Genomic DNA, 11,231 nt, shown 5'->3' with positions numbered 1-11,231 from the left:
CCAAGCTCTCTATGTACAATGTCTATAGAGAGTGAGCTGCCCCCGCCCACACCAAGCTCTCTATGTACAATGTCTATAGAGTGAGCTGCCCCTGCCCACACCAAGCTCTCTATGTACAATGTCTATAGAGAGTGAGCTGCCCCTGCCCACACCAGGCTCTCTATGTACAATGTCTATTGAAAGTGAGCTGCTAATAACAGCAGGGATTGTGCTAGACTAGATGACCTAGTCCAGCAATGTTAATCTTCTGAAGCTAAAATACACACTGCAGTTAAACAACAGCACACAGTGTCATAAGAGAGACATTGCTAAAATATATGTGTTAACCCCAACAGTATGCGGTATTCAGATTGCATAGCAAAAACCTGCTGACAGACTGTTTAAAAAGCCTAGTAATAAAAGTGACAGCATGTGAGGACCCCGTACTGATATAGGGGATGGCACATCCCTGTTCTATGAACTGTATATACTTACGTGCCCTGGACTCTCTTCTGAAGCTCAGCGACGAGTCGAGTATCCACTTCACAAGCGACAACCTGGGAAAAACAAGATTGGAGAATATTAATCGCTTTCCAGGGGAGTTCCAGGAGACCGAGTGCGGCAGATGTGTAAGTCAGCCCATCGTGATGAGCATCTTACCTTTTTTGCTTTCTCTAATAATTTGACAGTCATGTTTCCTGTGCCAGGACCAACCTCCAGCACCACATCTGTGGGTCGTATCGCAGCCTGGAATAAAGGGAAAACGCACCGGTCACCATCCATAATACATCTCTATGTACCCCACACATGAGGTGGTTACCAGCACCATCATATAGAGACCCTACAGTAACTAATACACAAATTACCAACCTTATCAATGATGCTGTTCACAATGAGGGGGTTTTTCAGGATATGTTGGCCGATGCCAGTGTTGAACATAACCCCTAAAAAAAAGTGAGAAAATAATATAAATAAAAAAATTACATTTGTTCTTCCAAATTACATATGTCATGAATTCCAGGTATATTGGAGTCGAACCCGAGGTGATGTATTAATCAAAACATATAATTTGGTTCTTAAAATATTAGAATTTGAAGTTTATGATGTTTTTCTTTGACAGGAGACCGGCTACACAAACACAATGTTCTGGCTGCCTGCAGCCGCCACTAGAGGGAGCTTATGAGCAAAGTGCATGCTGTGCCAGTGTACAACAGGTGAGCTCCCTCTAGTGGTGGCTCCAAGAACAAGCATGGAAAGTACTTGCAGTACTGCCCATCTAATACCGCCACTGTGCCCGACAAGTCTGCTGCTTGCCATAGATGCTGATATTATCATATGTTTGGTTATGCCGTGTCACTTTGACACCAGAGTAAAACACCATTCATGCTGTATGATAAAACTTGACATGTCCACAGAAAAAAAAGGAGCTAACACATAGCCAAAGGAAGGGGGGGAGGGGAGACCGCCACAGAGCCAAAAGAAAGGGGGGGGGGGAGGGGAGGGCCGCAACACAGAGCCAAAGGAAGGGGGGGAGGGGAGACCGCCACAGAGCCAAAAGAAGGAAGGGGGGAGGGGAGGGCCGCAACACAGAGCCAAAAGGAAGGAAGGGGGGAGGGGAGGGCCGCAACACAGAGCCAAAGGAAGGAAGGGGGGAGGGGGAAAACACAGAGCCAAAGGAAGGGGGGGAGGGGAGACTGCCACAGAGCCAAAAGAAGGAAGGGGGGAGGGGAGGGCCGCAACACAGAGCCAAAGGAAGGAAGGGGGGAGGGGAGGGCCGAAACACAGAGCCAAAGGAAGGAAGGGGGGAAACACAGAGCCGAAGGAAGGGGGGAAACACAGAGCCAAAGGAAGGAAGGGGGGAGGGGGGGAAACACAGAGCCAAAGGAAGGAAGGGGGGAGGGGGGGAAACACAGAGCCAAAGGAAGGAAGGGGGGAGGGGGGGAAACACACAGCCAAAGGAAGGAAGGGGGGAGGGGGGGAAACAGAGCCAAAGGAAGGAAGGGGGGGAAACACAGAGCCAAAGGAAGGAAGGGGGGAAACACAGAGCCAAAGGAAGGGGGGAGGGGGGAAACACACAGCCAAAGGAAGGAAGGGGGGAGGGGGGAAACAGAGCCAAAGGAAGGAAGGGGGGAGGGGGGAAACACAGGGCCAAAGGAAGGGGGGAGGGGAAACACAGGGCCAAAGGAAAGGGGGAGGGGAAACACAGGGCCAAAGGAAAGGGGGAGGGGAAACACAGGGCCAAAGGAAGGGGGGAGGGGAAACACAGGGCCAAAGGAAAGGGGGAGGGGAAACACAGGGCCAAAGGAAGGGGGGAGGGGAAACACAGGGCCAAAGGAAGGGGGGAGGGGAAACACAGGGCCAAAGGAAGGGGGGAGGGGAAACACAGGGCCAAAGGAAAGGGGGAGGGGAAACACAGGGCCAAAGGAAAGGGGGAGGGGAAACACAGGGCCAAAGGAAAGGGGGAGGGGAAACAGGGCCAAAGGAAAGGGGGAGGGGAAACACAGGGCCAAAGGAAGGGGGGAGGGGAAACACAGGGGCAAAGGAAGGGCGGAGGGGAAACACAGGGCCAAAGGAAGGGGGGAGGGGAAACACAGGGCCAAAGGAGGGGACCTGGTTTTGCACACAACTGCCGACCCAGAGTAGTCTCTAGCGTGGACAATTCTGTGTCCTGTAAGATGGAGCAGAAGCAGCACCATGGAGGGTGGCCAGACCCCTCACAGAGGATTATATTAAAGGGTTATTACATCGTCTGGGTTAAGGTAAACAGGTTTATATTCTCTGGCAGCAAACAGAGATCTTGAACTTGTTGGAAAGAAAAACAGAAACTGAGACATGAAACAGCACAACGGCGTCCGATGCTCCCTGGTTGCACACGTAGCTACATACTATAGTTAGCAGGTCGCCTGAGCGACACCACCGGGCTATGGGGCAAGAGCGGTCTGCTCTCACAGCAGCAATTCACATTTTTATTAAGGGAATAATTCAGGGTCAGAACGGAGTGTAGGTCAATAAATTGGGGATGTTGATCTCCCCGAGGTCAACCATCCTTACCTATGTAGTCTTCTACTATGCATTGCTCCCACTAGCCAGTTTCCTACTCCACACTGATGAGGGGCAAATACCCCGAAACAGCTGTCTGTGGATGGATACCATGCTTTGGTATAGGCGGTTTCCTTGACTGGAGACTGCCCTTCCCGTGGTTGTTCCTTCCCGGTGAAAGACCTGGCTAGTTTCCTGCCAGCGTTGAGAAACATGTGATGGTGTCTCCGTGGCATTCTTGTTTTGCATATTTTCCCAGGAGCCTTGTTCTAGTGTTGTTGAGGAGGACCTTTCCATCAAATACTTAATTAACCTCTTGACAAGGGATTGTGGGAAATATGTCGATTTGCCTTACATAATTCAGGTTTCAGATCATACACATGACACAGATATAAAGATGGCTGACATTGCCTGTTTCTCCACACCTTGCCTGGAATGCAAGGAATGTCCAGATGTAAGAAGATACCATACAAGGGAAGACCCCTGCTCAAGCTAGAAGACCAACCCAAAGATCAGATGACATCACAGACCAAACCATCAGCATGGATCCACCAGATGACGTCCCTCCCATCACCATCACCATGGATCCATCCAATGATGTCATAGACCCGCCTACAATGACGCCTACCAATCAGCTCATGGACTAACACATTGTTCGACCCACTGACCAATGAACACATCCGGACATGCCCCTTTGCAAGGTTATATCAGAGCAAGCTCAGTTGTAATAAAGCAGAGCATGGGCTGACTTCTGTCGAGGAAAGATGAATATCCGACTGTGTCTGATCTCATTTTTCAAGCATGCACTCGATCCACACCAATTTGGCCAGGCAGTAGGCAACTAGTGATCTCTGGTTAAGAGTTCACCTTAACAGTGTCACTGCGTTGAGAAACACGTGATGGTGTCTCCGTGGTGTTGGATGTTGATCTTCCCGAGGTCAACCATCCTTACCTAAATAAGTTGGGGTCTGACTCTCCCACCTCTGCAGATCAGCAGAGAATTACAGGGGCCCCAGTGATTCTCCAGGCCTGCAGTGTTATACCATAAAGCTATGTTCACACGTTGAGCTTTTGACGCTGTATACTGTATTCTCATTGTGAGCAAAACGCAGCATCTTACAGCTCGAAACTAAACGTGGGCAGCAATGTAGGGGCACAGAGGACTAGAGGACAGGTGGGTGGCGAGAGGATGGACATGCAGGAGTGCAGAGGACCACGTGCACCCCCGCAGGGACAAGCAGGCGGCCGAGGAGTTAACATCATCGGTATCCCTGCTGGGCTAGAGACAAAGGAGAGTGCAGGGACTGGGCTTCCGCTGCCAGCGTGAGCCGAGTGTCACTCACCGATCCTCTCGCATGTGACTGTCAGATCACAGGAGCGGAGGGGAGAGAGTCATTTCTCCATTTCCCGATTGTCTATCACGGACAGACAATATTTTATATAGACACATTGGAAAAACATAATAAGCCATTATGACCATCAGTGATCCACGTCTGCAGCCCAGAAATCTGACATCAGCTGGTTAAACTGTGAACTGGAGAATGATGAAGTAAAGAGTGAACATAATCTGTAAAATTTTCTTCAGCCTCAAAAAAAAAAATTGCGGACGTCTACATTTTTTTTTTTTTTTACGAACTGGACAAATAACTGCTCTATTTTTATGGACTGTCGTGGAATTTTTGGACGGTTGGTGACAGATTTCCTCGTACCCATAGACATGACTGTGTGCGCGGTCCGATATACAGAGCTCATATCACGGTGGGGGCAGCGCTGGCCGTGTCCCCTGTAGTCACCGTCCTATAGTGAACCTGAATCACCCCTTTAAGGACTGATCAGCACTGACATAATAAATGTGTCCCTCATTGTATAACAATTCTGGAGCATTTTTTCCCATAAATCTGCATTGTTCCTCTGTTATTCCTCCTGGACATTATCAGCCAATGGGGAGTCACTAGCTGGAGGCGTGTCCCCACCCTTTAGTAATGTCAGCAGCAATTGGACACCGCTTGGTAGCACATTTGGAAGCTTAATTCATTTCCAAGAGGAATAACAGAGGAACAACGCAGTTTAAAAAAAAAAAAAAAATAGATGATACAGAGTTGTTAGGAGGGATATAAGTCAGGCTGGGGACGGCCCCTCTGCCACCTCCCCCATATAACCAGAGGGTCAGTCCAAGGGAGCAGACACCACCGTTCCCGGGGCACAACAGGAACAACAGCAGCAGCCCAATCCCCCCTCCCCTCCCCCCCGGGCTGCAGCAGGGGCAGAAGACCCTCGGCCCCCCCCCGGGCTGCAGCAGGGGCAGAAGACCCTCGGCCCCCCCCCCGGGCTGCAGCAGGGGCAGAAGACCCTCGGCCCCCCCCCCCGGGCTGCAGCAGGGGCAGAAGACCCTCGGCCCCCCCCCCCGGGCTGCAGCAGGGGCAGAAGACCCTCGGCCCCCCCCCCCCCGGACTGCAGCAGGGGCAGAAGACCCTCGGCCCCCCCCCCCCGGGCTGCAGCAGGGGCAGAAGACCCTCGGCCCCCCCCCCCCGGGCTGCAGCAGGGGCAGAAGACCCTCGGCCCCCCCCCCCGGGCTGCAGCAGGGGCAGAAGACCCTCGGCCCCCCCCCCGGGCTGCAGCAGGGGCAGAAGACCCTCGGCCCCCCCCCCCGGGCTGCAGCAGGGGCAGAAGACCCTCGGCCCCCCCCCCCCCGGGCTGCAGCAGGGGCAGAAGACCCTCGGCCCCCCCCCCCGGGCTGCAGCAGGGGCAGAAGACCCTCGGCCCCCCCCCCCGGGCTGCAGCAGGGGCAGAAGACCCTCGGCCCCCCCCCCCGGGCTGCAGCAGGGGCAGAAGACCCTCGGCCCCCCTCCCCCGGGCTGCAGCAGGGGCAGAAGACCCTCGGCCCCCCTCCCCCGGGCTGCAGCAGGGGCAGAAGACCCTCGCCCCCCCCCCCCCCCGGGCTGCAGCAGGGGCAGAAGACCCTCGCCCCCCCCCCCCCCGGGCTGCAGCAGGGGCAGAAGACCCTCGCCCCCCCCCCCCCGGGCTGCAGCAGGGGCAGAAGACCCTCGGCCCCCCCCCCCCGGGCTGCAGCAGGGGCAGAAGACCCTCGGCCCCCCCCCCCCGGGCTGCAGCAGGGGCAGAAGACCCTCGGCCCCCCCCCCCGGGCTGCAGCAGGAGCAGAAGACCCTCGGCCCCTCCCCCCGGGCTGCAGCAGGGGCAGAAGACCCTCGGCCCCCCCCCCCGGGCTGCAGCAGGGGCAGAAGACCCTCGGCCCCTCCCCCCGGGCTGCAGCAGGGGCAGAAGACCCTCGGCCCCTCCCCCCGGGCTGCAGCAGGGGCAGAAGACCCTCGGCCCCCCCCGGGCTGCAGCAGATCCTCGGCCCCCGGGGTACAGCAGGGACAGAAGACCCTCGGCCCCCCCCGGGCTGCAGCAGATCCTCGGCCCCCGGGGTACAGCAGGGACAGAAGACCCTCGGCCCCCCCCCGGGCTGCAGCAGGAGCAGAAGACCCTCGGCCCCTCCCCCCGGGCTGCAGCAGGGGCAGAAGACCCTCGGCCCCCCCCCCCGGGCTGCAGCAGGGGCAGAAGACCCTCGGCCCCCCCCCCCGGGCTGCAGCAGGGGCAGAAGACCCTCGGCCCCCCCCCCCCCGGGCTGCAGCAGGGGCAGAAGACCCTCGGCCCCCCCCCCCCCGGGCTGCAGCAGGGGCAGAAGACCCTCGGCCCCCCTCCCCCGGGCTGCAGCAGGGGCAGAAGACCCTCGGCCCCCCCCCCCCCGGGCTGCAGCAGGGGCAGAAGACCCTCGCCCCCCCCCCCGGGCTGCAGCAGGGGCAGAAGACCCTCGCCCCCCCCCCCCCCGGGCTGCAGCAGGGGCAGAAGACCCTCGGCCCCCCCCCCCGGGCTGCAGCAGGGGCAGAAGACCCTCGGCCCCCCCCCCCGGGCTGCAGCAGGGGCAGAAGACCCTCGGCCCCCCCCCCCGGGCTGCAGCAGGGGCAGAAGACCCTCGGCCCCCCCCCCCGGGCTGCAGCAGGGGCAGAAGACCCTCGGCCCCCCCCCCCGGGCTGCAGCAGGAGCAGAAGACCCTCGGCCCCTCCCCCCGGGCTGCAGCAGGGGCAGAAGACCCTCGGCCCCCCCCCCCGGGCTGCAGCAGGGGCAGAAGACCCTCGGCCCCTCCCCCCGGGCTGCAGCAGGGGCAGAAGACCCTCGGCCCCTCCCCCCGGGCTGCAGCAGGGGCAGAAGACCCTCGGCCCCCCCCGGGCTGCAGCAGATCCTCGGCCCCCGGGGTACAGCAGGGACAGAAGACCCTCGGCCCCCCCCGGGCTGCAGCAGATCCTCGGCCCCCCCCGGGCTGCAGCAGATCCTCGGCCCCCCCCCGGGCTGCAGCAGATCCTCGGCCCCCCCCGGGCTGCAGCAGATCCTCGGCCCCCGGGGTACAGCAGGGACAGAAGACCCTCGGCTCTCACCCTGGCTCCGGCCCTCCTGATGTTTGCGGCTTTTCTTCTCAGACTTGACTTTCGGCATCTCGGCTCCTCTGCCCTGTTCCTGTACTAAACAGCAAAACAACGTGCTAAACTTCAGCTCGGCGCTGAGCACTGACGTCAGCACACGCCGCCACTCTCGCCTGAAGCATGCCGGGAAGTGTAGTTCCGAGGTTCTGAAGTTGCAGCTTCAGAAGAGAAATATTGCAGTAAAAAAGTAGCGCTGCGGTCCAGGGAGACAGATGGCGCCGGGCTGTGCTGTCCAGAGCGGGGTAATGGAGGTGTGGAGGCTCCTGGTGTATTACTCCATCCATCAGCCGTGGGGCCGGCCACACTCTCGCGATACTCTCTCTTCTCGCGCTGCTCTCACGTGCATTTTGCACGCCGGGAGCAGAGAGGTGAGTGTGTGATCAGTGCCAGCCCCGTCCTCGGCCGGCAGCGGAAACCCGGGCTCCACGTGTACAGCAGGCCTGTGTGTGGTGCCCGAAGCGCCCCATAACCAGTGCAGACATGAGAGCGTGTCCCATAACCAGTTCCGCCCAGAGCTCCCCATTATCAGTGCAGCCTGGAGAGCGTGCCCCATAATCAGTACATGAGAGCGTGCCCCATAACTAGTGCACACATGAAAGCGTACACCATAACCAGTGCAGACATGAGAGCGTGCCCCATAACCAGTGCAGCCTGGAGAGCGTGCCCCATAACCAGTGCAGACATGAGAGCGTGCCCCATAACCAGTGCAGACATGAGAGCGTGCCCCATAACCAGTGCAGACATGAGAGCGTGCCCCATAACCAGTGCAGACATGAGAGCGTGCCCCATAACCAGTGCAGACATGAGAGCGTGCCCCATAACCAGTGCAGACATGAGAGCGTGCCCCATAACCAGTGCAGACATGAGAGCGTGCCCCATAACCAGTGCAGACATGAGAGCGTGCCCCATAACCAGTGCAGACATGAGAGCGTGCCCCATAACCAGTTCCGCCCAGAGCTCCCCATTATCAGTGCAGCCTGGAGTGCTCCATAACCAGTTCATGAGAGCGTGCCCCATAACCAGTGCAGACATGAGAGCGTGCCCCATAACCAGTGCAGACATGAGAGCGTGCCCCATAACCAGTGCAGACATGAGAGCGTGCCCCATAACCAGTGCAGACATGAGAGCGTGCCCCATAACCAGTGCAGTCCGAAGAGCGTGCCCCATAACCAGTGTAGACATGAGAGCGTGCCCCATAACCAGTGCAGACATGAGAGCGTGCCCCATAACCAGTGCAGTCCGAAGAGCGTGCCCCATAACCAGTGTAGACATGAGAGCGTGCCCCATAACCAGTGCAGACATGAGAGCGTGCCCCATAACCAGTGCAGCCCAGAGCTCCCCATTATCAGTGCAGCCTGGAGAGCGTGCCCCATAATCAGTGCAGACATGAGAGCGTGCGCCGTAACCAATGTAGACATGAGAGCGTGCCCCATAACCATTCCGCCCAGAGCTCCCCATAATCAGTGCAGCTGGAGTTCTCCATTACCAGTACATGAGAGCGTGCCCCATAACCAGGGCTGTGGAGTCGGTAAACCAAACCTTCGACTCCGACTCCTCAATTTCTCTTGCACCAACTCCGACTCCTACATATATTGCTTATAGTTAGGTGAAAAATTTATTGTAGTACATGAACATGTGTATGTGAACATTAGACATTTAATAATTTTTATGATACAATAATCAAGATATTTGGATAGAACATAAAATATATTTATTGGAATACAACTTTAGAACACAAAAAACTAATAAATTGTAAATATGTAATACAATATGTAATATATATATATATATATATATATATATTACATATTTACAATTTATTAGTTTTTTGTGTTCTAAAGTTGTATCCAATAAATATATTTTATGTTCTATCCAAATATCTTGATTATTGTATCATGTCTGATGTTCACATTGTACTACAATACATTTTTCACTTAAATATAAGCATTATACTAAATGTTATTATTTAGTAAAATATTCAGCACATTCTGCATTGCACTCCTGTCCCCAATTTATTATATATTTTAGGAGTCGGAGTCGGTCCATTTTATACCGACTCCGACTCCACCTAAATGAGCTCCGACTCCACGACTCCGACTCCACAGCCCTGCCCATAACCAGGGCAGACATGAGAGCGTACGCCATAAGCAGTGCAGCCCGGAGAGCGTGCCCCGTAACCAGTGCAGCCCAGAGCTCCCCATAACCAGTGCAGCCCAGAGCTCTCCGTAACCAGTGCAGCCCCGAGCGCCCTGTAAGCAGTGTAGCGCTGTCAGCTCTGCTGTAGAGCCAGCAAATAACAGGCCCATCAGTGCCCTGCCAGGTCTAGTGATGCCCAGTGCCGCCCTCACTATACTTACCCCAAAACTATGAGGTGCCACCATATCGCAGTACCCCCACAGCAGCGCCAGCCACTGCCTCTTTAACAGTAATAGAATCACATCCTTGAAACTGGAGCCCAACTTACTACCTCCAGAACAGTGCTGGACTCTTTCCCTCCCTGATAGTGCCAGTCTTATTCCCTCCATAACAGTGGTGTTCTAATTCCTTCTATAATAGTGCCAGTGTAATTACCTCTATCAGTCCCAAACTACTTCTCTCAATATCATTACTGTATTTCCATAACTGTAAGGGACAACCTCCATATCGGTGTCGGTATAATTGACGCCACAACAGTACCTGACTGTTACTGCTTTTATCAGTACCTGTCTACGTACCTGTATAACAGTACCAGTCTCCTCCCCATAGCAGGAGTCAGCTCATTACCTCTATAGCAGTGCAAATTTACAGAAGACCTTTAGGTTTTGATGTTGAACTGGACACACAAAGTAATAGTATAATAAAATTATTTTTTTAATTTCTCCTCTCCGTTGCAGAGATATCAGCCAAGGATTTGGCACCTAATGAATTAACTTTTATTAAATCCATGTGGATATTATCACAGTTTTCACTGGGGGTGTGTACTGATCCCTGGATGAGATGCCCAATCAGAAGCAGGCAGAAAACGTACACGCCCCCCCCCACCATAGCTTGGGTCTCTCAGTGTGTAAGGATACAGCTCTGACCTCCTGGTCTAACCTCCTGCAGGATTAGGACGAGCTGGGCGATTACCACCATTCAGATAAAGTCCCTGTGGGGGGTTACACAGCTGGGTTTAGCTGTCTCACATTACAAACCCTTCTGTCACCTCTCTCTCATAGCACTGTCAGCTCTGCTATACTGCCCCTCCCCCACTCTGCCTTTGTGGAGATAAGACACACTTATGTCTATAGTGCTAAAGGAATCTTGTAATCGCTCTGCAGTGACAGCACAAGGTACTCCTGTGTAATTTCAAGAGGCTGTGAGCACAACATAACTGTTAGTCATCCGCAAGACAGGCAGTGTGGGGGAGGAGCATTACAGCAAAGCTGACATTGCTGTAAGGCCCCCTTCACACGTCCGTGAAAATCATGCACGTGTTTCACGGACGTGTCAGAGGTGGGTTTTCCCCTCGGTGAGCTGTGTGTATAGCACACGTGTGTTCTCCATGTGTTATTCATGATAACACACGGAGAACGAGAACTTTCAACTCATCTGTCCCTGGCTTCGCAGTCCGTGGTGCTGAACTTCGGTCTCCAGCCCTGTCGTCTCCCCGCTGCTGCAGCTTCCGGCCGCAGTGAAGTGAATATTAAATGAGCATAATGAGCGGCGGTCGGAAGCAAGTGACAGCAGAGACAGGAGGGCAGGAGAAGGTGA

General features: G+C 55.3%; 2 protein-coding genes across 3 annotated transcripts in view; one reads left to right on the top strand and one right to left on the bottom strand.

The window, feature by feature from the left end:
- Positions 1-7,799, bottom strand: part of DIMT1 (DIM1 rRNA methyltransferase and ribosome maturation factor) — a 29,472-nt gene extending 21,673 nt beyond the window's left edge. The window contains exons 1-4 of one of the 2 annotated variants that reach the window (XM_075326283.1): positions 7,455-7,799; positions 850-923; positions 640-726; positions 475-536 (exon numbers count right to left, since the gene is read on the bottom strand). In XM_075326283.1, coding sequence (XP_075182398.1) covers positions 475-536; positions 640-726; positions 850-923; positions 7,455-7,512 — 281 coding nt within the window. In that variant the 5' untranslated portion in view covers positions 7,513-7,799. The remainder of the gene's footprint in view (positions 1-474; positions 537-639; positions 727-849; positions 924-7,454) is intronic. The other variant, XM_075326292.1, reaches the window with a different exon arrangement.
- A 47-nt stretch (positions 7,800-7,846) lies between these two features.
- The window catches only part of IPO11 (importin 11), a 643,145-nt gene continuing 639,760 nt past the window's right edge, over positions 7,847-11,231 (top strand). Inside the window, exon 1 of the mRNA XM_075326256.1 lies at positions 7,847-7,867. The gene's annotated coding sequence lies outside the window, so the exon portion shown is untranslated. The remainder of the gene's footprint in view (positions 7,868-11,231) is intronic.

This window comes from Anomaloglossus baeobatrachus, chromosome 1 (genome assembly GCF_048569485.1).
Source record: "Anomaloglossus baeobatrachus isolate aAnoBae1 chromosome 1, aAnoBae1.hap1, whole genome shotgun sequence".
NCBI lineage: Eukaryota > Metazoa > Chordata > Amphibia > Anura > Aromobatidae > Anomaloglossus > Anomaloglossus baeobatrachus.
This window is presented reverse-complemented; position numbering and strand designations above follow the sequence as displayed.